The 27138-nt window shown below is 40.5% G+C and overlaps 1 protein-coding gene across 2 annotated transcripts in view; it reads right to left on the bottom strand.

Moving 5' to 3' along the window:
• INPP5A (inositol polyphosphate-5-phosphatase A) overlaps nucleotides 1-27138 on the bottom strand; it is a 309623-nt gene that overhangs the window by 111784 nt on the left and 170701 nt on the right. For both annotated transcript variants that reach the window (XM_048505609.1, XM_048505610.1), the window contains exons 7-9: nucleotides 25353-25405; nucleotides 22413-22532; nucleotides 2039-2123 (exon numbers count right to left, since the gene is read on the bottom strand). In XM_048505609.1, coding sequence (XP_048361566.1) covers nucleotides 2039-2123; nucleotides 22413-22532; nucleotides 25353-25405 — 258 coding nt within the window. The remainder of the gene's footprint in view (nucleotides 1-2038; nucleotides 2124-22412; nucleotides 22533-25352; nucleotides 25406-27138) is intronic.

The following is a 27138-nucleotide window of genomic DNA, read 5'->3' on the forward strand; positions in this document are numbered from 1 at the left end:
CCGCCATCATGAATATCAAATTGTGCAGTTCAACAAAACATGCCAAAACAAGACCTACACCAACTGTATACTTGCAAATAAGTTGATCAGCTTTCTCCAAAGTGAGCCATTTAGAGAAGGAGAATATCAATATCCTCAATGAAAAATACCCAAGTAAAAGAAAAAAGACTTAGGTTTGAAAGATGCAATGTTCCTAGGAAATGTTCTCCAAAATGCTGCATATTAATTACAATATCCTAGGGGAGGATGGACAGCACGACAACTCATGACAAATACAGAAGGTTGGCCAAGTCATACAGATTCATCTGCCTTTCAGTTCCTAATGCAGAACAATTTCCGAAGAAATGGGTCAAGTCACATTCTAAGCCAGAATGAATATTCTACATCCAATAAGGCAGGGAAATGAGTCTCAGGCTAACATACAATCCCATCATTCACAGCACATGTTACTTATTATTTCATAGTGCATGTTAATTTTGTGCGTCTTAATTCTGCACTCCAATGCACACAGAACCTACATATTGGGCCACTGTTTCAAATAGCCCTTCAAGTACAGTTTGCATAGTGGAAGCAACAACACGGACCATAGTGCTGAAGATCCCAGGCAGACATTAGTCACACTTGTTTCAACATACAGAATGGCAATTCTTTGGGCACAATGAACACTTTCAGCCAGTTCACTGCCTTCCTCCTGTGGCTAAGAAACTTTTGCCAATACAAGTGCATGTGTGTCTATTACCTCTGCATGCCTATAATAAACAATTGTGTTTATGTTAAGGTTATGTTGTATTTCATTCTGTAAGCTTGCATGGAAAACACAGATAAATGCTGCTCCTTGGTTAATGATCAGGAACAACAAAGTCATAAAAAGAGTGAGAATGATGAGTATGGTTAGATCTCTGGCTCACCCTTGATCTCTCCCAGCCTTTTTTTTTGGGGGGGGGGTCAATCCTAAATAAGAGTTATACTTTTCTATATCTAGTGAAGTCAATGGGCAAAGAAGGGGGTAGGGCAGGGGTGTCCAACTCTGGCGCTCAGTTGTTCATGGACTACAATTCCCATCAGCCCCTGCTGGCATGGCCAATTGGCCAGGGAATTGTAGTCCATGAACATCTGAAGCACCAGAGTTGGACACCCCTGGTGTAGGGTATAGGCACTGTGTTTTTCTTGGTAATTAGGAGCCTGGATAAAAATAAAGTGATTGCTAGTGGTAAGTGTGCCTTCTACTAACGGGCCACCAGCAGTCCGCACAAGACCTGACCTATTTAAAGTCACATCCAGGGTTGTGGTAGAGTAACGAAAGAGCAAAACAAGATAGCTGTACCAGTCACCAAGAAGAAAGAAGGCACAAATGATAGTATACATTCTACACTTTTGGTCGATACTAAATAAAAACTTATCTAAACAAATACAAACTTAGTTCTGACTGTCATCAAACGAATGATTCCCAAACTGTAGTAGTAACTTTGTCCACAAAGCAGGTACCAGAAAAGGAGAGGACACACCTTGCACACAGCCCAGGTTTAGAAGGTTCACTGGCCAGAATGTCTCCACTGGACAGCACTTAATGGATCTATTTTATTTACTGAAGTTAGCTTATGGGCAACAGAGAATAAACTTTTTTTCCTTTACCACTATATAATGGATTTTTCAAAAAGACACATTAAGATATCTGTTAAATTCACGCGACTTGTATTTTGTCCTGTACCCTGCTTTAGCAACTTTGTGCTACTGTAACACAGAGGCATAGCTCTAAGAGGACGGGGGGTACAGGACGCACTGGGCACACGCCCCTATGGGGGCGTGGCGGGGGCATTCTAGGGCGGAGGACGCACCAGTGCACCGGGAACTTTTCCCCCTTGCTATGCCTGTGCTGTAACAGTAAGAGAAGACGCCCAGATTGAAGAAGGCTACAGTTAACTTGCTGACCAATGTCATCTTCTTTTTCTCATTATCAATGCTTGTTTTTTCTACAGCACTCTTAAGCACTCTTTTTTAGATGAAAAATCTCAGATGAAATGAAAGGAGAAGATCCTACCTCTACCACTGACTTTGCATCCAGTCGAAAGTTGAAATCTCCAAAGACAAAATATGAAACTCTTTCAAACCGCTGATCTATAATTCTGAAAAGGCATATAAGAAAAATATTAAATACACTAAGCTCAGTTATTTGTGAAAGAAAATGATCTTTACAATATTTGACCTAGAATTTAACTGTACTGAGGCTGTAAGAATTTCACAGGGTACACACCTTTAAATCAAAACTTTCAGTGAAGGTGGTGGGAAAAGTACCGCTAAGATTGACTCAACACATGCACCATACACAAGAGTGCAAACCTCTCTCAGATGTCTCTGGGTACAGGCCCGGCACCATCCTGAAGACATTTTGCCACCAATGTCAGAAGAAGAAGCAGATGATCAGATACCTGTTGTTGTGTTTCTATTGGTTTAGCCTTTTAGCTGACAAAGAGGCTGACCATGATGACCACCTTGTCCTGCCAGCTTGCCCCATCCTAAACAAAAACTTGATAAGGAACAGAGCGTGTGACTACTTTTCTCGGCTGAGAGATGATTGTCTTAATCCAGTTTGCAGGGACAAGGGTGGGATAAATAAAGCTCAGTTGTATTGTCTGAAGGTGTTTGATAAGTAATTGGACTCCGACACCACCCAAGACTCTCAATATGCTTCAAAAATTGTTTTTGAAATAGTGTAGACCCCAGATGCTGGAATTGTCAAATATCCAAGACTGACATAGATCTCAGTGCACTGTGGTTGTCTTAAGTCTTCCATGAATTGGAGAAGGGTAGATTTGCTATCATTTTTTAAAACCATTTTTCTGTTTCTCAACACAAACTAACATAGCCCAACATTCAAGCATATTAATTAGAAACACACCCAAGTAAATATACACTTTTACTGAATTTTATTATTTTGAACTAATACTAAAATGTATGGGTAATAAATAGTTTTTTGCGTGAACACACATGTAACTAAACAAAAACCGCAAACCCTCTCAGTACATTCCTTACAGTAGTGAATCTGTTTCGTTTTGGCCTTGTACCTCTATGGTTTTGCAAATACGAGTTAATAAAAATGTTCCTTTTATAGTAGTTTCACTGCATCAAGGCACAGATTCAGCAATGGCAGGAGACCCAGTAAAATAAATTATTTTGCTCAAGCAAATTTTTTTTCCTGAAATAGTAAAAAATCCCACAGGTTGGAAAGTAATATGTGGAGTTGGTCAACTGTGTCTTTTTTTTCTGTCTGATCTCAGCTGCTTTATGGTGATTTATGGTAGGGCAAAGCAAGGTTTTCACGGCAAGAGACTTTCAGAGATGGTTTGCCATTGCCTGCCTCCAGATTAAGAGCCTGGCATTCGCTGAAGATCTCCCATCCACATACAAGCCATCGTCAGGACTGAGAGTGTATGACAGGTCCATACATCAGGTTTGATGGCATAAGTAGGGTTTAAACCGGAGTCTTTCAAGTCTAAGGCACTTTCACATATGCACAATAATGCACTTTCAATCCACTTCCAATGCACTTTAAAGCTGGATTTTACTGTATGAAACAGCAAAATCCACATGCAATTGTGAAAGTGGATTGAAAGTGCATTATTCTGCATGTGCGAAAGTGCCTTAGACTTGAAAGACTCAGGTTTATTTATTTATATTTATTTATTTGATTTAATATACCGTCCTATCCCCAAAGGGCTCTGGGCGGTATACAACATAAAACATCATACATAAAATCATCATAAATACATCATCACTAGAGGAGCGAATAAATAATGATAATTAATATTCAAGCTCCATCACTATAAAATTAATCCCATTTAAAACAGCGGTTATTTCCTAACATAGGCATCTCATGAAAAACCCTTACTTAAACTTAACCCTCCCAGAAAAGGAGGGGGGGGAGACGGTGGGTCCCAATGATGTTAAGGGACACATATGTAGCAGAGAGGAGGGGACAGGGGGCACACTCAGCGGCTGGTCTCTCCAAAGGCCCGGTGGAACAACTCAGTCTTACAGGCCCTGCGAAAATCACCAAGGTCCCACAGGGCCCGGACAGCTGGAGGGAGAGTGTTCCACCAGGCCGGCGCCAGAGCCGTAAAGGCCCTGGCCTGAGTGGAGGCCAGCTGCATCATTGAGGGGCCAGGGACCTCCAGTAGATTGGCCTCTGCTGAACACAGAGGTCAAACCGGGACATATGGGGTAATGCGGTCCGGAGGTACGAGGGTCCCAGGCCGCGTAAGACCTTAAAGGTCAGCACCCACACCTTGAAGATGATTTAAACCCTACTCATGCCATACAAACCTGATGGGTAACCTTGGACTGTCATGCACTCTCAAGTCCAATACCTTAAGTGGACAAATTTTTCTTAAGCAGTTTTCTGAAGTGCAGGGAAAAAATCAGAATAGGATGTCTGATTCATTCTGCGATGATGCTTTGAATGATCTCAGACAGATGAATGGGCCAGAATGAAAGTATATGGGAAAAAATGCACTCCTCTAGATTTTACCAGTTAACAACTATAAATCTTTATACCTCATCAAATATCAAATATATGCAGAAGTGAGAATATTTCTAAGAAGACTAGAGAGCTTTAGAAGTTGCTTTATTGTAATCCTGCATTACAATTTCCTTCTGAACATGCCATGAATCAAAATTTCCTATAAAAGGTTGCAATTAATCACCCAATAGAGTGATAAATTTCAAAGGTGTAAAGAAAGAATGCAGCCAAGCCATGTCACAAGCATTAATTTAATGCTTTTCACTGGGAGGATCTAGAGGTATTTCACACAGTTCCTATTTGATGTCTATATCATATTATCAAAAGCAAAACTATAAGACATACGACCTAATTCTACAGTACTATCATAGCTGACCAAGCTAAAGGATTCCAGCACTAAAGGGGGATACAGCTGACATCTTTTAACAAGCACAGAGGCACCGCCTAGCTGGGAGGAGTCACAGCAAAGTGACAGAATGCATATTTTGCATTAGAGAAGTTCCCAGGTTTAATGCTTTGTACATCTAATAGGGTAGCAGCACAGAATCCCTGCTAGATCTTGGAGAGGTAATCAGAATACGTAGCACTGGACCAAAGCTGTGATTCAGGACAATGCACCTTCCTAAATCATATGAAAAAGAAAAAAAAACCCAAAGGAGATACCATCAAGGAAGACAATCAAGCGCCATGCAAACACTAGAATAGAAAATAAGGACCACCCGAGAAATGACACTGAAAAGCTCAGTTGAGGTCTTCACCTTCTCTTTTCATCCTTAATACAGAGATTCTTCTGCTAAGTAAGTAAGTAAGTAAGTAAGTAAGTAAGTAAGTAAGTAAGTAAGTAAGTAAGTAAGTAAGTAAGTAAGTAAGTAAGTAAGGCAAAGCTGTTTGGCACTGACCCATCTATTACAGGTCTACCACCCAAGCCACTGCTTAAGATACAGCAAAAAAGAGAGGGGGGGAGGGAGGATCATTGCACTCACTTCCTCTGCAAGGAGAGGCTGACTTTTTATCCATGAAAATGCAAAGTGCTGTAAGCACAAATGATGCTATTATGACGTCTGTCACCCCCTTTTCTGCATTTCCTGGAAATAAAGGATTTAACTTGCTTAGGCAGGATCTTAGACCTGGCATGTTCGTGGCATTTTTTTTTAAAGGACCCTTCTACTCAGAGTTTTCTGCATGCTTCTGCTGATCTTGCTGTGATTTGTTACACTTTCATCTATCAGACAGAGTCACCGGGCTGGACCACCACCACAATTGCTCCATCACAATTTTAAAGAGCTGAGTTCTACAATTTTCTCTGATGTGGGTGGACTCAAGTAAGCGAGCTGGTACGGATTCATTTTAGACAGCAAGAGAGGTTTGCATTGCCAGTCATTATACCGCTGAAGTATTCATCCTCCATTTGTCCTGGAGATAAACAAGACTTTTTGGCAGCATCACATAACAAGGCTTCCATTTTCTTCTTGACAGAATCATTAATTTCCAATGATTCACATTCATAAGCTGTTACAGGAAAAAAATTAAGACATCCATCCATCAAACCTTTGTACATTCTGCAATGTTCCAATTTATCCAAAGCAGTATAACAGAAGGCATGGTGCGTATTACCCTGCATTTCAACTCCCATTGCCCCAAAGACCATTCAAACATTAACTCCAAGCCTATCCAAAGTCTATAACAGTGAATGTCATCATCTGGACATTGAAACCACCGAATGTCCAAAAATAAATGTAAGCTGGTAGGGGGAAATCTGCTTTCAGGACCTTAGGTATTCACAATTGTTCCAGCCTGAATTCTGGGCTCTCCTGAGCATAAAATACTTTGCCTGGTCCTCTGCATTGCTGACTACAATTATTCAATTGTTTGGATTGTTTCAGTTTGCTTACGCCTACTGCTGTTGACAGAGTGTTTGCGATTGTGAAGACCACCATTTGCAAGTTTCAACCTTGATTATCTTGACCGGTTAAGTTCAACCAAAAAAAGCTTAGAGGATCACTGACCAGGAACTTTAAAACTGCATTGGAACAGGATTATTTCCCATGGGTATTTTAAGAAGCAATGGTGTGTCCATGCTAACACACATTTCCTCCTTTAATTAAGGATGAATTAGAAAGGTACTGTCCTTCTCATTTCTTGTATTCCCGGACAAGATGATTAATCTTGTGGCATCAGAGTGACTTCAGGCATTTTCTAGTCTTCTGAACACACACTTCCTTGAACCTTTTCAATCTGTCTTTGGACACAAGGCTGCTTTAGTAGTACTGGTAGATGACATGCATCCATAGACTGAGAAGAGGAATTTTCTCCTGTTGATTCAGTTAGATCTTTCAGTAGTTTTTCACATGCCAGTGGTTTTTGACATTCCATTATTTTGGACTGTTTGAGATGCCTGGCTGGAATTTCAAGAGTGGCTCTCCAGCGGTTTCAGCCTTTCATTGTTTTATAGGAAGAAGTTAATTCTCCACAAAAATGCCTTATCATCCTTCAGGCATAGATTATATTGGGTACAACGAAGTCAGTTCTGTCTCAGGGAGTATGTAGTATATGTATGAAATGCTGACTGGGTTAATCTGCAATTGATGGGTTCAATGTCCTTGTATGCTGATGACTACTAGGCCCTTTCCACACCGCAATGGTGTGGGTGTGCGTCGGCATAAACAATGCCGACACACACCCCTGGCACCATTCGCATGGACGGTCCCAGGAGGGCGGCAGGCGGTGGCACAGCCTTCACACATGCTGTGCTGTCGCCGAACGCCTACCTTGTCTCCTGGTTTCCAGCTCGTCGCAGAAGCCAGGGGACACGCCCCTGCAGCCTGGAGCGACAGCTCTGGAGTCGCAGGCCAGGGGGACGTGTCCCCTGGCCTCTGCGACAAGCTGGAAGCCAGGAGACAAGGTAGGCATTCGGGAAAGGGGGGGGGATGGCGCCTTCCAGCTGCTGCCGTTCGCACGGCAGCGGTTGGAAGCCGCTGTTTCCGAAATACCTCGCTCAGGGAGCGAGGTTCGAAAACAGCGGCTTCGCACTGCTCGGGGGTTGTGAGGCCGCTGCGATGCGGTGGCCATGCGAACCCCTCCCCAGGGACGCTGCTTTTAGTGTCCCTGGGTCGCTGTATTCCACCCATGCGGAAACAGCCCTAGATTCACTAAGCATTCAAGAGCAGTTATTGTCTATTTGAAAATAGTATTCCAGCTGAATCCAGACATGACTGAGATTATAGTTCTGGGGGATCTCAATATTTTGATTTGCCTGTGACAGATAGGATAGGGATTGTCTTATCTGACCAGGTAAAGAGTAGACGGTTCTCATGGACTCAGTCTTACCTTAAGAATGAGATAGGGAATCTGTTCTTGAGAGCTTCTTTTATATTCATTTGGGTTTATACATTCTCCTCTCTTCTAGACTTGTCTAACACTGCTACACTGATCTATGGTCTTGTAACTCTTGGACTCGGTCTAGTACATTCTACCTGGTTATGCCCTTGAAATTAACTTTTCAGCTGGAGCTACTTACTTTTATCTGGCATTGGGCGACATTTACTTAGATATCCTATCTGCAACAAATACAATGGTTGCCAATTTGCCTTCATGATCAATCCAAAGTGCTGTTTTCGACCTCGGAAGCCCTTTAGAAACTTGAGACTCACAAACTTGAAAGACACACCCTTTGTCTGCTGGTCTGGCCTCTCTTTTTAAAACCTTTCATGTGCGTATCTAGGGCAGATTTTCATTACCTCCAATATGATAAGCAAATCAGAGTCAGGTGAATCACTGATGACATTAGGCAATGGACCAGCACAACCACAACCCCTCAGGTCAGTGGAGAAGGAGTTATTGAAAGGAGTCAATTAATCCATATGTGCACCAAGCACTGTCATTTTGATCTTTTTGTCATCATCTATTTTTTCAATCAATGCAGAGTAACAATACTATTGCTGTCATGTAGGGGGTGCATGGCATTTTTACATTTTAAAAAGGGGTCATCACATTTTTAAAAAGGTTGGGAACCACTGCTTCACGGGACAATAGCTGTTAACATTTAATGTAGTACCAAAGAGGAACAGAAGGTAAATAGACTATTGTAAATCATTGTCAAGGCCCAGAGAAATGGGGAATAGGCTGGATTCGACTATACCAGGGGTAGGGAACCTTTAACACTCAAAGAGCCATTTGGACCCGTTTTCCATGGGAAAAGAAAACACTTGGAGCCGCAAATAATTTTTGACATTTAAAATAAAGATAACACTGTATATATTGGGTTTTTTAACCTTTTACTTCGCTCATTCTGAGCAGCGCATGGATGTGTCCACCCTGCTGCCTGGAGGGCGGGCAAGGATGGTGCCAGCGGCTTGGCCTCACCGGCCGCTGGGAAAGTGCCCGCCCTACTCCAACAGGGCAGGCGAGAGGGGAAGCCTGCGGCGCGGCCCAGCCGGCTGCGGGCAGTTGGTGCACCCGCCCTGCTGCCTGCAGGGTGGGCAAGAATGGGGCCAGCGGCTTGGCTCGTGGAGCCACAGTGCAAGGGCAGAAGAGCCGCATGCGGCTCTCGAACCGCAGGTTCCCTACCCCTGGACTATACATTCCATCTGTTACCTTATTTGAGGTGGAAGGCAAGCGGAGGTGTGTGTATGTTTGTCTTCTTGAGCACCCATGTGCTTAGCTCTTAAGTACCCATGAGGGAGCATAATCTTGTTTGTCTGGATTGCCTCACTAATTTTCCCAGACAAAATCTAGGACTTGCCTGTAGTGTGTCTAATATCTTATTTGAATGCCATACCCCGCAAACATTACTGGATGGGTGGGGAGTGCCGGTTCATTCTTTTTGCTCTCTCACTTCCCACCTTCACAGGGAAGCAAACAGGGAATACCACATTCAATTTGGAGCAGCCTTTTGTTCCTTCCACATTCAATGATGACTGTCTTGCCACTATGGGTACTGTCAACTTTGTAGAGGTTTTGTTTGTCTGCGAGCGTACAGCTACTGAGGAGCTTTGCACCTGTGGTGGAGGAGTTCCCTTTGCCTTGCAAGCCACTTTTGATATCTGCTCAGAAAGTGAAACTTTACTCCTCAGGGCATGGATGGTCAGGTCAGGTAATTAAAAGACAGCATAATAGTGGGGACTACACCTCCCATATGGTGGCACAAAAATGTATATACAGAAAATAGCATCAATAACATGGAATATTGATGAACACATGCGCACAAAACCCTGCTGATTACAATATTGTTTGAATACACAAAAAGTAGCTTGACATAGCACTGCTCTCAAACAGTTGAACTGATTAAAAAAACCAGTTCCTTGCCTATGACTGGTGTAAACATCACATGAGGCAAACCAATGGTTGTTTGAGTATTCTCACTTCCACACTGAACAGTTTAATACTAGTTGCAACAGTTGTGAAAAATATAAAATGTACACTCAATATTAACCCATGACCAACAAACCTAAATTGTTAATTCTGAAAGCACTGGAAAATTTGCCCTATCATAAATTACAAATACAGCTTGATTCCAGTTTAATTGAGATTTGTCTGCTATACACTGCACATTTATAAACATTGCACATTTATAAACATCAAAACCACAAAGACTTACTCGCTTTTTATTTTAAAATGGAAACCTGAACAGGAAATAAAACATTAGTACTTCTAGGCAAATGCACCAATTGTACTCAGTGTTAGTTCTACTCTGTCATGGGCATCACAGGTGTCTTTAAATGCCTTCCCCATGCCAATCCAGTTCTTATAAGCCAAGTCAGCGTGGGGGAGGAGGGGTGGGTGGAGGCGCCATGGCGCCCGGGGTCATTTGACCCCATCCCTGTGGATGATACACCCCTGGTTCAAATTCCCACTCTGTCATGGAAACTTGCTGGTTGACTCTGAATCAATCTCTTTCAGACCAACTACCTCACACAGTCGTTATTTTGAGGATAAAATGGAGGAGGGGAAAATGATGTCATAAACCACTTTGGGTCCCTATTAGGGAGAAAACTGGGGACATAAATAAACACCTTACATTGGGAATTTAACCCATGACCATTAATGTAACATGTCTTAGGACAAAAAACAAACATAGAGGAAAAGACCTTTAATTGAACAGATGAGACTTCAAAAAGTATGCATGGAGTGAGAAGAATGCTGCTGCTACTGACTAAATAACTCAGAAAGCTGGAAACTATTACTCTTATTGAACAAAACAGAAAACCCTTCAAACATACGTATACTTTCAAATGAACATTGCATCCATTACATTTGGACCCTTCCTTTCCAAGCAGGATCTGTGATATAATTCTTATGAAGCAGATTAGACAGAATTACTGACTCTCCAGTGAGCTTCAAACCATACCGGGGATCTAAAAACATTTCTCTGTATGCCCTAAATTCTTACACCACATTTCCTTTTTTTTTCACACTTGTTTAGGGCTTAGCAACTTTTTTCAAGCATTCTCTATGGCTGCTGGTCTGTTTTTTTATGAGAGAAAAATAGCTTTTGACTGTATCAACTTTATTAAGCACCCCTCTACTATCCAAGACATGTATTTCCAACCAAATTTTCGGCATTCATTAAGCGTTGTCAAGTTACTTGAATTCCATTTGCCAAGAGAGTTTAAAAAAATGGAAATTGACTCTATCATAGTTTGGGTCAATTTCTTTCTTTTTAAAAAAACTGACAGTAATCTGAGGATATGTCACCTGAGAGAGAGAGAGAGAGAGAGAGAGAGAGAGAGAGAGAGAGAGAGAGAGAGAGAGAGAGCTGTGAAAAGGGTATTTGATAGAGGGGTTTGGGTTTTTGAACTACTGCTGTTTCCATGGAAACTAACACCCTTTTGTTTTGAAGTGAAGGAAAAAACCTTTAAATGTTCATGTTCAATATGATGAGTTATTCATGGCCAATGCAACGCATTTTCCAAGTGCAAACAATTATATTTGCAAAAATTGAGACTTGGGTGCTCAGATCTTCTCTGAAGCTTCGAAATGTCAATGCTCTAAAACAGCAGAATGGAATAACACAGTGAAGCACTTTATTACTTTATGTTTCACATAAAATTAAGGAACTTATCTTTAAAAGACCATGATAAAGATTATTTATAATTGTTCTGTTTAATATATTTTGAAAGTCATATTATGATGCAGGTTTAATATCAAATAAGCTTTAATAGGTTGTAAAAAACTTCTTCAGAAGCTAAAGTGAAATACATTCTTCAAAGTAATTAAAGTATATTCAATTAATACCATACATAATTTGTGCAAAGGCAATAAAGATCTATGTGATTTTTCTGGGTCCCACAACGTGGCCCTCATGATCATTTAGTGTTTCAAGTGAATAATAAGACAAGGAGAAATCTGATTCACTTTCATGCATTTTTACCACTTATCCCCCTCACATACCGCTACTATGATGAACAGGATTGGGGGGTGCAGTTAAATATCAGCTATTTGGTGTGTCTGAGAGGTGGGAGCTTCTGAACATGATTCAATGTGACAAGAGGCACAGTGATCTGGCTAAACTGTTTCTCAGGGCACTTTGTAAGGAGGATCAACTGCATTATTCCTTTAATAGCCATGTCTAATGCAATAGCCTGGGGGGTTTTGTCCCAAGTCAAGGTATCAGCTGCAGGTCAGAAGGTAACATTCTGTTTACAAGATTATTTCCTAAAGCACTTATCTCGCCTTCGGTGTGAAAAGTTGACTTTTCTGTTTGTAAGGGGGCCTGGAAGAATTGAGGGAATGGGAAAAATTAGCTACACTGGGATGGAGCTGAATAGAATTAAGTGGGAGGTCTGAGAAAGGGCTGCTGTGGCGCTCAGCAGGATACCTTATTAGCCACGTCATCGCAGTTCATTCAGGCAAACAGTAACAGTGTCACCAACATTCCCACACAAAGACAAAGTTCTTCACACAGTCTATAAACATGCTTCCCCTGGCCGATTCATCCTAGCTTGACATCACTGAAAGGAAAGCCCCCCCCCACACTTTTTCTGAAGGGAAAAAATGAATAACGAAACAAACAAGCAAACAAACAAAAATTCTAACTGCCGAATAGGATGACTGGAAGGAATGAAAAGAAAAAGCACTGTCACATTTCTACCGAAGAAACCATACGGAGACCAAACATTATTTAATTCAGGCAAGCTTCTTTTAAACCACACCAGAATCTTGAGGATTAATATTAGATGTGCCCTTTCAAGTTTCTACTTTTCTAGGCAATGACACTCTTCACATTTTATGAACCTGGTATGTAAATGGTGTGAAAAGTCACAGAAGAGTGTTTCATACTAATGACAAAATGGCTATGAAAAAACACATGGGCATATCAAGAAATAATGCTGAACAAATGTTGATATGAAATTCAAACAAATTACACAATTTTAGATGCTGTAATGAGGCCAGAAATAGTATTGAACACATTTTTAAAAAATGTCTCAAAATGAGATAAAAGTGAGTTTTTAACACTTTGAGAGTCCCCCACCGGCTGTTAAATTTGAAGTTTTCAGCAAAACAGCTGACATAAAAGGTACCTGAACATTATAAAATGGAATGCCAAACATAAAACATATTCATTAAAATGCTTTTTAAACAAGAATTATTGTGGTATGGCAGGGAGGTCAAAAAGCATTATGGTCTCCTTACTTTGGTGGTCATTCTAGGACTAAAAAATCCTTTAAATTATTTTCCATGCATAAAGTAAATCTGAACTGTGAACCCAGAGGCTATTTCAATCTGAACTGGTGTGTGCTAGTGTTCCTGTATACACACACACACAAACACACACACAAACTGACCTAGGTCTCAGCATGAAAGGCTGAATAATCTTTGTGCATGTTATATCCTCACTGAAATGTATAGAAAGCAGCTTGGAATTAGAAACAATAGCAGAGTTTGCATACACAGGGGATAGGGAATCCCCACTGTTCACAGCAGCAACAAAGGGGATGCCAATGTAGTATCAGAATGAAGGTCACAGAAAGGTTACTGGAGGGGAGATTTTGCATTTTATGTTGGTTTCATATAAGGTGTATTTAATAAGACATTTCAGCTCAATGGAACAGAGCTCACGCTAGAAACAGAATGCTTGGAATGGGCTAACAGGTGTAATGCCAAGACTGTTCAGTATAGATAGAAGCAACATTGTTAAATACTTAAAAGAAGGCTTTCCTTCCATATGAACCTACTTGTACTGTTAGATCTTTTGAGAAGCCCTGCACTGCATGCTGATACCTTTGGAAATTTGGCTGGCCACTAGTTTTTTTTTTCCCATTGAGGAACTGAATATATGGAGCAGCCTCCCTTGTGAACCTTCGTTGACCCATTTGCTTGTTATTCTACAGCACCTTTTCTCTCTCTCTTCCAGAGCATTTGGAGTGGCAAATATTTTACAATTGTGCTACATTTTCATTATTTTATTGATAATGGTTGTTTTATGGATCTGTAGCCTGACTGAGGCTTCTGTGCTAGAGAAAAATTAAAAAGTTCAACAAATAAGATATTGAAAAACTGGTTGAGTCCAAAGGAATGTTTAGATCTCCTCTGTCAAAACCCCAAACTAACAACAACAAACCCAAAACAACGAATTGTTTTTGAAACTGAAGGGAGTTTGAAAATCAATGAAGAGTATAGCATGAGACCCCAAGGAATCAAAAATATCAAGTAGGAATGTAGATGGTGAACAATTCTCCTCTCCTCTCCTATTTTGTTTTCACAACAATCCTGTGAGGAAGGTTACCTGAGAGTTTCATGGCAGACAAGATTTGTACCTGGGTCTTCCAAGTCCTAGTCTAACCTCTATAAAACATCAGTGCCGCCACTCCAAAGTAATAATAATAAAAAGTAGTTGAATTATGTATTCGTCCATTAATAAACCAATACATGGGACACAGTGTGTAACAGACTTCCCTCTGTGATACACCTCTGAAGATGCCAGTCACAGATGCAGGCGAAACGTTAGGAACAAAATCCACCAGACCATGACCACACAGCCCGGAAAACCCACCAGAACCAATAAATGGGCATTTCTTTCCACTTATCATGTAGTACGATTAGACTGGTTGGTGACTAGAGCCACGCTGTGCCTTCTGAACCATTGTTGCGTACAGAGATCATGAAGGGAAGAGACTCTCTGAAGGGTTTTTTTTTTGAGGCAGTTATTTTAGACTGGATTTTTATTAGTTCTCTTTTTCTCTCTCTTTACTACCTTGGGGACTTACTACAAATTGAAAGTAGGATCTAAATACTTCAATAAAGAATTCATAATAATTTGACTATGGGGCAGCACACTTCCACACCAACCAAAATTGAGGAAGTGGAGCATGGATGGGGAAACTCACAGTACAATGAAGTTGTATCACACATTTTACAACATGGGATAGCACTGAAAAGATGGGAGATGCAGGGCTACTGTTTTCAGTGGCAGTCATGCATTTACTGTAGTGTCTAGCTCTGGCTACGTATAACAACAAACATTGCCTTGCATAACTGTATCCCTTCATAAGACACACAGAATGGGAAATTGTCTAGAAATAATACATTTTTAAAGATAAAAATTAATTGGCATTAGTGAAAGTGGTTTAATGTAAGTGCTTTCAGCTGCGTGTTTGAAATGTTGCAATACTGACATTAAAAGGCTTAACTTTATCATATTTTTGAACCTCTTGCTTTTTGATGTAATAGCTGAAACCTATTAATAATACCAAAACATTTCAAAAGGTCAAGCGGCAAACAACAAGATGAAAGGTTTTGTCAAGAGGCTTAGGTAATCTTTTTAATACTCGGCATATTTGCCAGCACTGTTTAACTAATATGTGCATTCACTTTTAATTTCAATATAGTGCCGCTTGAACAAAAAAGTGCTATATTTTAAATTGATTATCATGTCAGCAAATATTAAGATTGCAAGAAATGCCACATCAATAATATATATACGTAATTCAGGGAAAGGATTACAAGAAGAGCCATAAAAATCAATTTTTAGAGCGAGAAAACTGGCTCTCTTTACCCTAAACAGTATTTCCTTTCTATTGACAAAACCATGATCATATCTGACACTGACATTCGCCTAATGCTATGTTAGATGCGTATAATGATATAAGTACTTGTCAATTCTGCTACTGTAAAACATAGCCCTACTCCCAATGCAATATGAGAGTATGCTGCAAGTGTGAATTGTTTTCCCATAGCAGAATACTTGTAAATACATAGTTTATAGTTAAAAATTGTTGGCTAACTATATGGATCTTTTAAAATAGTTATTCTAAGACTGTGTAATTATTTCCTTATTTTTCTCTGGTAGCAGGCATCAGATCATGCTGGTTTTCAGAAGGTTTGGGGTGCTCTATCTCAGAGGCGGAGTGAGGGGAAACTGTGCCCAGGATGGGCGTGTGCCGTGCACCTCTGCCGCAGCATCGACTGCCCCTTCCCAAAACGGCCTCTCGGCGGCTCAGCCACACCTCTGCTGCTGCTCTAGCCAGGGCATTATGCCCCCCTGCCTCATGGGCACTACGCCACTGCTCTATCTGAATTTACAGTTTTTGTGATAGTTTATGGAGTATTTGCTTCTTCAATGCTGAATCACATTTTTGGTTTTAGTAAGGTTTCCTGGGACTACAAAGGACCCCAAAGGTGTTTCCATCATTTTCTCTGCCTTCCCCAGTACATTGAGGAATTCCCAAAAGGAATTAAGATTCAAGGAAAGAGAATCTGGGTCTGGTTATCAAGAGTTCAATGACTGGGGGGGGGGGGGGACATTTGCAATCCCAGGGCTTTCTTATCCCAGTCTCTTGTAACATGAACTGTTTTTCAAATTCTCCTCTCTTACTACCAACAACCAGCATTCAAACGGCTTATACCCCAACTGTCAAACCTTAAGGGCATCTGGCTCCCTAGTCTATAGCTCTTATTGGCTGGTTAAGAGCACACTCGCATTGGCTTCTGTGTGGCTGAGGTAATTTTAATTGTACTGCCTGTCACCATTATAGTGAAGTTTTTGAAACAAAAAATGTGTGTAGATTCTTGGATCAAAACCCAGAGCACAAATATTTTAATCAAGAAATAATCCCAGCAGATATATTTTGAAGGGTATTGCACTAGTTTTTAAAATTCCCCTGTAAAGGAACAAGAATGAGGGGATAAAAGTTAATCAGGAGGACTCAATGAGTAGAACCTTATTCAATGGGACTAAAAGTGGATTATTTAAAATGATAGTGTAGTGTGAAAGAGACAGTGTCTGGTTAGAAGCTAAAAAGCACTTGTTTATGTTTTCATAAGTTATGGCTTAGGTCAGGATTTCCTGCGTTTAAAAAGAAGGATCTTAATATATAGTTAGAATAAAGAAGTGTTTACAAACACTCCAACTTTTTGCATTTCTTAAATTTCTCAGATCTTTAACACAAGATTTGCCTCTGCCTAGAAACGCAGTGGCTTTTCTTCTGCTCATTCAGCTGTTAGTTCTGGGAAAAGCCCAAAGAGAAACATTTAGATTGGAGGGGTCTTTGAAAAAATGTGACAGTTGACTGATGAGCATCCATAAAATGACAAAGAATTGCTGTGTGGAGCCTGTGCATCACATCGCCTCACCCTGGGAAACTAATTGCTTTGAATTGTTAATAGTAACATTATTTTTCTGGCAATCATTTCTTTTGAATGCCCAAAATGAGCATGAAACAGCTCCTTTGACTGGACATAAAAGTTAAATGTCCCAATGTTGATCAAATTAACTTCAGCTATGTGACAATGGACTATATTTGTGAGAAAATAATGAAGGTCACAAAGGGGGGCTTTATGCCAAGATTTCACAGTTGTAATGTAAAAAGTGTTTCAATTCAACTAGGCCCAGCTACATTTCAAAGGGAAAACAGAAGAACTCTGTCACTTCCAAAGGGGGAAAAATACCCACTATGGATACCCTTCGGATGTTTCAGAGACTGGCACAGCAAGAGCAGCAGCTGGCTAATCTTTCAACAAAACAGTAAGTCCCGTGGCACCTTAGAGACTAACAGCATTTACAACAGGATGAGTTTTGGTGAGGTTGAGCTCTCTTGTTCAGAGATATTTCACCTATGTTTCTGAGACCAGTCCCAGAAGAAGCTGGTACTGGAATAAATGTTGCTAGTCTTTAAGGTGCCACTGGACTTACTGTTTTTGTTCTTCTTGTTCTTTTTTTTTTTTGCTACAGTAAACTAATATGGCTACACCACTGGAATAATCTTCCATCATCCCAGTTCTTATTAGAATGCTTAGCAAATGCTCATATAGGACAGAGCCCTTCATTTCTCACTCAGACAGAAATGTCTTGGTTTCCCAGAGGAATCCCCCCCTTTACTGCCCCAACTACATATCTGATTTTTTAAAAAGTCCACATTCTGTACTTAAAAGACTGTCTTAGAATTATCACAAACAAAGCCGTGCAATGATTTGAAGCAAGTGCCTTCTGGCAGAACTATAAATTCATTTATCCCTCAAACTAATAGGATGCAAATGGGAGAAAAAATGCAATACAAGTGTTCTACACAAAAATGTTCTGGGGAAATCACAGCAATCTTAATGAATAAATCCTCGAAACTACTTTTAACCTACATGCATTCCTATTAGTAACTAATTACTAAAAGAACCATGATATGCACCTGCTCCATGGGAATGGGGTGTGTGTGTGTCAATTCTCTTCAGGACCATACTAATATTTTTTTAAGGCCTGAATTATATTTTACTATATACAATGGCTATTTACAATGGTTCAAGGGCAAAACAACCAACTACAGGGTGTGGGAATTTATTTTTGCAGGCGCAACTGTTTTAATCATACTTATCTTCATTGACTGTTTTGTAAAAATTGAGAAAGTCCATTTGCATTCATTTCTTTTTTGTAAATAATTAAGATGGAAAGCAGTCCTTGCTGGTCACTCCAGTCTTGCATAAACAGCAGTAATTAACTGGTGTTCACACTGTCCAAGATGCATCCAGCAGACAGGACTGTTTCACTTACTCCCACAGCGACTTAAATCAACTGTGAAAAGATGTTTCGGTTTCATTCAGTGAAGGTTTAGCTCATTAAACTCCTTTCCTTCTCAGCATTGTTCTCAGAGCTTGAACTGCATTGCTGTTAAATGCTCTTTAGCAGTTTAAAGGCTTTAGAGGAAAAGACTTATCAGCCTCTGGTTTTAACAGCACTAAATCTGCATTATGAGGGCATGCAGATAAGGGGATTTAAAGGCTCGGCTTGAAACCTCTCTCTTCTATGTTTATCTGGCACCGCATAACTCCTGTAGCTCAGCTGGAAATGTAGATCTATGAAGCTTTAAAGGGAGATTAAAAGCCAAGAAAAGAAGCACTTTCTTTCCTATAGATGCTCTCACTTTCCCATTTCCTACTGTCTGAAGGAGTGATGGCAGACAATGGTCCAAGATGGTTCCCAAAACCTTCTGAATGGGGGCACTGTTGGTGGTAGCATTCATTCAAAGTGAGCTTCAGTGTATTGTCCTCCCCAATCAGCAGATCAGAATAGAGTTTGCTGGTGGCTGCCAAAAGGTTAGCTGTGCTGATGAAAGGGGTTTCCCATTATTCACTGCTCTTACAGAACTCCTCTTTTGTCCTGGGCAGCCCATCATCTCGCTATGGAGGTCCGGATCTGCGGCTGGCTGCTCTCTCAAAATGAACAATCTATGTGAATGCAAACTCACAGTAGTAGTGCCACTGGAAACTGAGGGGTTTTCTTTTTTCTGAAAAGGGAGGAGAGTTAGCGCTGGGTTTGGCAATGTCACTTTCTAATGATATACCTCCGTGACATCTCTGACCCACAGTTAACACTGCTGCAGCCAGACCATTTCCTTACCTAACTAGGGCAATGCAGAGGTATCTAAAAGCCCCCAAAGGAAGCAGACAGAAAATAAAAAATAACACACAAACACTTTACCACAGCAAAAGCAAAAGGGGAGAAAGATATCCTAAATCCAAAAATAATCCTTTGAAAAATATTAACAACTGTACATAAAGTACCTGCATCTGATTGGTTTAATATCCTGTTAGACTGATACTCATTAGAGAAGTGATGGGGCTAAAGATAGATCATGGTCTAGTACTGGACCATTGTGTAACACTTAATGCCTGCTGGCTACTGGGATTGTTGCAAAGAATGCCGAATTAGCCAAATCTTGATCTAACTCAGAAAGGGACTTTCATATTCCTTAACAACAATGTAGATTCAAAATCACTTAACATAGATCAATTGTGCTAAGAATTCCAGAGTATGCATTCTTTTTAAAATTAGATACCCAATGGTGGACCATAAAGTTTCGACTAAAAACCAGTTGGAGCTATGTAAGACTGATGGCCCTGCATTGACATTTTTTTTAAAAAATTATTTGTTGCAGCTAGTTAGAATTGGCTTTAAGATTTTGGAAGAAAGTAGTAATCATTAGTGCCCCCTACCAAAAAAAGGGTTGGGCCACACATACCAAGATGACTTCGGCAAGCAAACCAAGATATATTTGAATATTTGAATATATTAAAATATATTTGAATATATTTAAAAATCAATCCCTTTTCTCTTAGCAGCTTAGTGGCAGCTTCCCAGGAGGTCAACAGTAATCATTTTGAGCACAGAAGAATCAGTGACCTCAGCAATGGTAAAACATCAAGTTTACACTTAGTACAAAATGTTCTAGAACAGTGGTTCTCAACCTTCCTAATGCCGCGACCCTTTAATATAGTTCCTCATGTTGTGGTGACCCCCAACCCTAACATTTATCCATTTTACAGATGGAGAACACTGATGCAGAGAGTCTTAGGTGACCTCTGTGAAAGGATCGTTTGACCCCCAAAGGGGTCCCGACCCCCAGGTTGAGAACCACTGTTCTAGAATGAAAGTTTTGAGAGAAAAATCACTGTTTGCCAGATCAAGTTTTGAGAGAAAAATCACGGTTTGCCAGATCAAGATATATAGACACTGGTGGGTAACACATTATGACCATTCAGTTTTTAGTTTTGCTAAGCTCTTAAAAAGGTAAAGGTGTCCCCTGTGCAAGCATCAAATCCTTCTGACCCATAGGGTGAAGTCACATCATGATGATTACTAGGCAGACTCGGCTTATGGGATGGTTTGCCATTCCCTTCCCCAGTCGTTTACACTTTACCCTCAGCAAGCTGGGTACTCATTTTACCGACCTTGGAAGGATGGAAGCCTGAGTCAACCTTGAGCCTGCAACATGAAACCAACTTGTCAGGATCGAACTCAGGTTGTCAGCAGAACTGCACCTCACCACTTTGTGCCACAAAGCTCTTTATGACATATAATTTGAACCTAGCTTCAATGCCAACATTGTGCTTGAAGACCTACAGAAGTGACACGGTTTGTGCCCAGATTCCCATGTGGCTTTCAGCAAGCAAAAAGTTCTTTCTCAGCCTCTCACCGATAAAACAGGAATAGTGGGTTGAATCCAAACATCCTCAGAGTAGAAGGAAAACAGAAAAACAGCAACTTTACCACAAATGCTGGCACAAGTTTTCTGCTTGTGCAAGAGGGCACACAAGGTACCTTCTACACGTGGAAGGGCAACTTTGGAACCAATCCAGTAAGCCATGCCCTACAAGGAAAGTAAGCTGGCACCAGTGCAGGCATAGCAAGGATAAGAATGTGCTAGATTCATTAAGGTCCATTCTGCACAACACAAATAAAACATTTTGCAGATGATTTTAAAAAGAACTGTTTTTGATTTTTTTTTTGTCTGCATAGTGCAGGGAAAAAAGTGTTCTGGAGAAAACAGTTCTTTTGTCTGCTCCTCCACCCCAGCTCTCATTTCCAGTTTGTGCAGCTCACACCTGCAACTTTCTGCCACTTCAGGCTTCTCCATGCTGCGCACCATTTGCAGCAGGTTCCCACGGATGTTTGTTCCGCTTCCAGCTCATCCACCTGGCATTTCCATTTGCCAAGTACATGAATAAAGTTAGTTTTCACTGACAGTTCTGTGCACATATTGTTTTCCCTCTTTCCCCCACTCTATTATAGCTTTGAAGGCACTTCATTGAAAACACACGCTTGGAAATGGAAGTGAAAACTAACTTTGTTCATGTAGTTTACAAACAGAAATGGCTGGTGGATGAGCTGCCAGCAGAGCAAACATCCCTGGGAACTTTCTGCAAGTGGCAGGCGGCATGGAGAAGCCCGATGTGGCAGAAAATGGCGGGCACAAGCTGCACAAACAGAAAGTGAGAGCTGTCACTAGTCAGGCAGGAAAAATAAAATATTTGCTGCTCTCTCACAGCAAACAGGAAAAGTTTTTAAAGGGACTTCACGAAAAAGTCACTAGTTTAGCGTTTTCATTTTGAGCAAAAATAAAATGTCTTCCAAACATGGAGGGGTGTGTGTGTGCAGAATGCCACCCCAAAACACTTTTTTGAATGTCTTGAAGACATTTTATTCGTGTTGCGTAGGATGTGCCTAAAATGTTACATAGAAGGCTTATATATATATATGTCTGTCTACCGATACCTATGTAAAATTCAAATTAAAGTTTGCTGATCAAACTTCATGAATTCTTAACCTGAAAGTTTTTATATATATTCAGGGGGATTTCCATTCCTTTCCACTGTCTGTGGACTGCAAATGTGCCACTTACATCCGATTTTTATTCCACAATCTCATTTCCCTAACCTTAATTGTCCGAGGACTGAATTTCAGGAAACAGTGCCAGAGTTTCTACAACTTGTGATTTTCATGTCATCACATATTTATTGGGTTCTTGCATCAATTATTTATTCTCTGCATTTTCGCTCATAAAAGCCACATACATGTTTTTAAGTGACAACATCAATCTCTATTTTTTTTAAAAAAATCCAGAATATAATTCAGAAAAACAGTGTGGTGAGGGGGGTGGGGGGGTAAAAGAAACTAACAGAGTCAACTACCTACCTGTCAAGTACATAACCAAGGGCCTTATGCCTTATTCCTGAGTAAACCGACGGGCTTGTTTCCCAAGCAACTAAATTGGAAGCATCATGGAAAAGATGAATGTTTACCAAGTCAAAGGCACTGTGACAAAAGGAAGAAAAGATTGGCTCAGAATAAAGGAAGGACAAATAGGAAGAAGGAAAATGTTCAGGCTTACTGAACAGCAACTGAGTCATCACTGACTCTCCATTTTTAAGTTCTTGTAAAGCAGTGAAAAAAACCAATTGAAATGCACTTGGATCCAGCTCTTTCACTTTAAATCTGCTTTACTGTCACAGAGTTCCACCAAACTTGTTACAATTAAGTTCTTTTTTAAAACATTACAGTTTCACAAACATCAACAGATTATCAAAGTGCATTTGGAAATACGGCTTCAAGTTGTAAAAGCACTACTGATGCACCCATGAAGGAGAAAGAAACGATAGTGGAATCCTAAGCAAAATTAAATCTTACTGAGTTACTTAAAGTCATGTACTTAGAAGGCTATAACTCTGTTTAGGATTGCACTGCAAATATAAATGCTTAAGAAGGGAATAGGCGTGATTTGAGGCTGCTTTTCAAACCTGGAAAATAGAACAGAACTCCACAATTCTCTAAAGAGCTGTTCCTCAAATTGTATCTGACACACATAAATCCTTACAGACTATCAAGCGTCTGCAACCTGTGGCTCTCCAGATGTTCATGGACTACAATTCCCATCAGCCACTGCCAGCATGGCCAATTGGGGCTGTTGGGATTTGTAGTCCATAAACATCTGGAGAGCCGCAGGTTGCACACCTCTGGCACTACTTAGATCTCTGAACTACAGTGATAAGAACATAAGAGCACCTGTACTGGATCTCCTCAAAAGAAAAAGATTGCCCCAAACATTCCAAAACTTGGGGGGGGGGGGGAATACTTGGCAAACATAATATGGATCTCCCACTTAGTCATTTATCTAATATACATTACTTCCTCTGTGAATGTTTTTTAAATTAAAAATTCACAAGTGGGCCCCACATTGGGCTAAGGAATCATTTTTGTAAATTGGGTATGAAAAGTTTTTTAAAAAAATGAGGGTCTAGCTGCCACAAATACATCTATAAACACACAGATGTAATGCAAAAACCAAATGTTGTGTGGCAGTTAAGTTGCTGTAGCCACCCAAAACAGCACTCAATGATGGAAGGAGGTGTGTAAAAGTAGAGGCAGACATGGAATGAGGTTGGGCAGGGGAATGGGAAAATGCATGGGCAGCTAGGAGAGGGGGGATGCATCAGGCAGTATGGTGGAAAAATTGACAAGGAAAAAAGTTGGGAGGGACAGAATTGGGGAGAAAATGGAGGGAGTAGTATGATGGAAAGGAGGAGTAGGACAAGAGATAGGGTAAAAGAAAAAGTCAGAAGAATAACAGAGGAAGAGGACAGCATGGTCTGGCAGAGTTGGAGGAAAATAGGAGAGGAAAAAAAGGTGAGGGGGAGCAGAAACACAAAGAGAATTGGTGGGAGGAAAACTGACTAGGAAAGAGCTATGGGATGAGCAGCTAGGAGTGGAAATATTAGCTGGACGGGGCAGGGGAGGCGGGACAGTTGGGAACATAGGTAACACAGTACAGGGAGAGTGGGAGGGGAAGAAATCAAGATGGAAGGTTGGTTGGTTGGCAACAGGAGTCAGAGAAAGAGTGAGAGGGAATGAGAGTCCCCACAGGTCCCCGTCTTGTGTTTCTATAAGAAAGAAAGAGAAGGCATTGACTCTAAACAAATTGTTTGAATCTGTGAGAGAATTTATCTTTTTAAAAAACTGTTTTTTCATACCAGTTATTTCCTTATGCTACTGATACTCATTCAGTGGCTCGGGGTATGTGTGGCACAAGTGGCTTTTTGACATGCCACCTGCGGCTTTCCTGAGCATGGTTCCCCAGGGCATCCACCCCAAATTTCAGGAAAGTGGGCAAGTTTTTTAGAAAGTGGAATCATACTGCCTTATTTTTAAAACACAGCACAGCTTGCCCTTGATAATTATATCAAGGTTCTGCAAGGTGCAGGGTTTCTATATATGATGCTGGGTCAGCTGAACGAGGCACTGGGGTGGGGCATACCACTGTTGAATGCTAATCCATAAAACAAAGCTCCCAGTAGTGGGGAAAGACATGATCGGATAGCCTGGTAATTATAATTGTATATTGTTGTTTTTGTGTGTTTGGGGTGGGTGCCGGGTATGTAATAGTCATGTGGCTCTTTTGATTCATTCGAATTGTTAATGTGGTTCTCTGTGATCCGCGGAGTGAACATCACTGCCTGATGCTAACGGGGAAAAAATTACAGAAACAGTTAAAGAAATGGAAAGCAGACACAATTTTTTAATGTAAAGGATGAATTTTCAGATTAGTGCCGCAATCCTACGCATACTTACCTGGAATTAAGACTTACTGAACATAGCGGGCCTTACATATGAGTAAACATGCACAGTCTCAGATTGTAAATGTTCCAATATTCGGTTATAATACAGACAAATCAACAGTTTCAATCTCTAAATCTATAAATGACATATTCAGTAGTCACTGGCCAAAGTGTGATCCATTTCTTTTGTAATATATTGGATCAAAATTTTACTTTGTAGGCAGAAGAAGAATCATATACTTTTAAAAAATTCAATAATTTATATGTTTTGACCTTTACTAGAAAAAAATAACTTTCCTCATCATATTGAGAACTATTACAACCTCTAAAATCAGATAGCTGTAACATACTGTTTCAAAATAAATTTGTAATGCAGAAAGCAACATTAAATTTTGCACAACATGCATGATCTACCATCTCTACAACTAAACTTTAAAAAATGTTAGGGTCCTTTCCCCAGTTTAATATCCATTCATTTTCAGAGTGCCACACGGCATTGAGAAACAAATTTCACATTACATACCAATCAGCAATACACCATCTTGTTCGTATAAAGCCTTTTCTGGACCATTTACACTGAAAAGAAAAACAAAAATCAATATAAACATATTAAAATATAGAAAAGGGAAAGGGAACTCACACTATTAGTACAGAGACATTATATGCATACGATATTATTGTATTTGAATATTTTCCTGAATAAAAAAGGAAAAAATATAATAAACTTGATGTGGCAAGTAAATGGAGAGTATAATCTTATCAACTGCATGTTCCAGTTGGCAGTGTTTCCCAAAGTGATGTAAAAGGGGTAAGGGAAAATAAGTTGTAGAAGAGAATCAGCAAGAAGGGAAAGTGATTCTACTCTTCATATATGCTTTCCTTAACCAGGCATATTTTCGGGTCATTGAACTATGTTGTGGAAAGAATGAGTTAAAAACAGACTATAGCTGAAAAAAGGAGAATGTATGAAACACCCCCTTATCCCTACCAACAATTATTTATTACAGATGCTCCCCTCTCTTCTGATAACAGCATCATGAAGCAAATCCCAAGTTGTAAAACCAGTATTTGTCTTGTAATGCTTTCTTCTGCCCCATGGAAATCAATGGGACTTTTATAATCATTGATTCATTCATAGTACTCATTATCTGACCCACAGTACAGGTAATCAGATGCCAACTGCAAGTGACAGGCACACTGGTAGCTAATATGACATGCATACATGTACAAAGACTTGCAAGTGGCATCTGATTTTTTTCTCATTGTTCCCCTTCATTCTGTTTCTTTCCCTTCCCTGAAAGTCCCCACTGTCCCTCCCCTTTTCTTGCTTCCTTCTCTCCTTCCTACCTATCAGCCAACCTACATTATCTGCCCCCTTCTTGAGCTTTTTTCCCCAAGATTTCCTCCAGAACTAGGAAAAACAAGCTAATTAGGAAGTGAAATGGGAGCAGTTTGCCTCTGAACCTAGCAAAATCTCTGTTGTACTAACAACCAACATAAGAACAGTACAACTAGCTGGAATTCCAACATGAGGCTTTGGCCCTATTTGTTATAAAACTTACTATGAATTGGTTTTTGAGAAGAGTCACATTTTCTGCTTTTCAACAAATGTGCAGCCTAAGTAGAGGCACATACATACACCAGTTAGGAAAATAAATCCCAACAATGTGAAACAATAATTTTATGTACCTGATTAATTAGTATGAGAATTATAATTGCACCCTACTTTTCAGCTGATGTGATGGAGCTTGTTTTGTTGTTTGCTCTGAACCAGCTGGGCCAGGGGTTGCATGTAGATGCTAAATAACATTAGAGAGAATACTGCCCCTTGCGGCACCCTGAAAAGCAAAGAGTGTTGCTGGGACTCCTTCTCCCCAAGTGCCACTTGCTGTCCTCGATCCTGAAGAAACCAGGTCACCCATTACAAGGCTGTGTCCCGGACCCTAGTAACAGCAAGGCAGTGGGCCAAAAGATCATAATCGACCATGTCAAATGCTGCTATTAAGTCTAAAAGCAACACCAGTGCTGTCCTGCCTAGATCCAGAAGGAGTTGAAGCTCATCTGTGAGGGTGACCAGCATGGTCTCCATCCCATGTCCAGGCTGGAAGCTGGACTGGGATGGGTCCAGAGATGATGTATGCAGAACTCCGTTCCATGACCAGGCCAGAAACCAGACTAGAATGTGTCCAAAGCCGATATACCCACTGGCTCACCGTGGTCACCAGCCACTCTGTTATCACCAGTTCCACTGTTTTCCCAAATGGATCTTGCAACAGGAGAGAGACAGAGAAACTGATAACAAAGAGGAC

The sequence above is a fragment of the Sphaerodactylus townsendi genome, linkage group LG08 (assembly GCF_021028975.2).
Source record: "Sphaerodactylus townsendi isolate TG3544 linkage group LG08, MPM_Stown_v2.3, whole genome shotgun sequence".
Classification (NCBI taxonomy): Eukaryota; Metazoa; Chordata; class Lepidosauria; order Squamata; family Sphaerodactylidae; genus Sphaerodactylus; species Sphaerodactylus townsendi.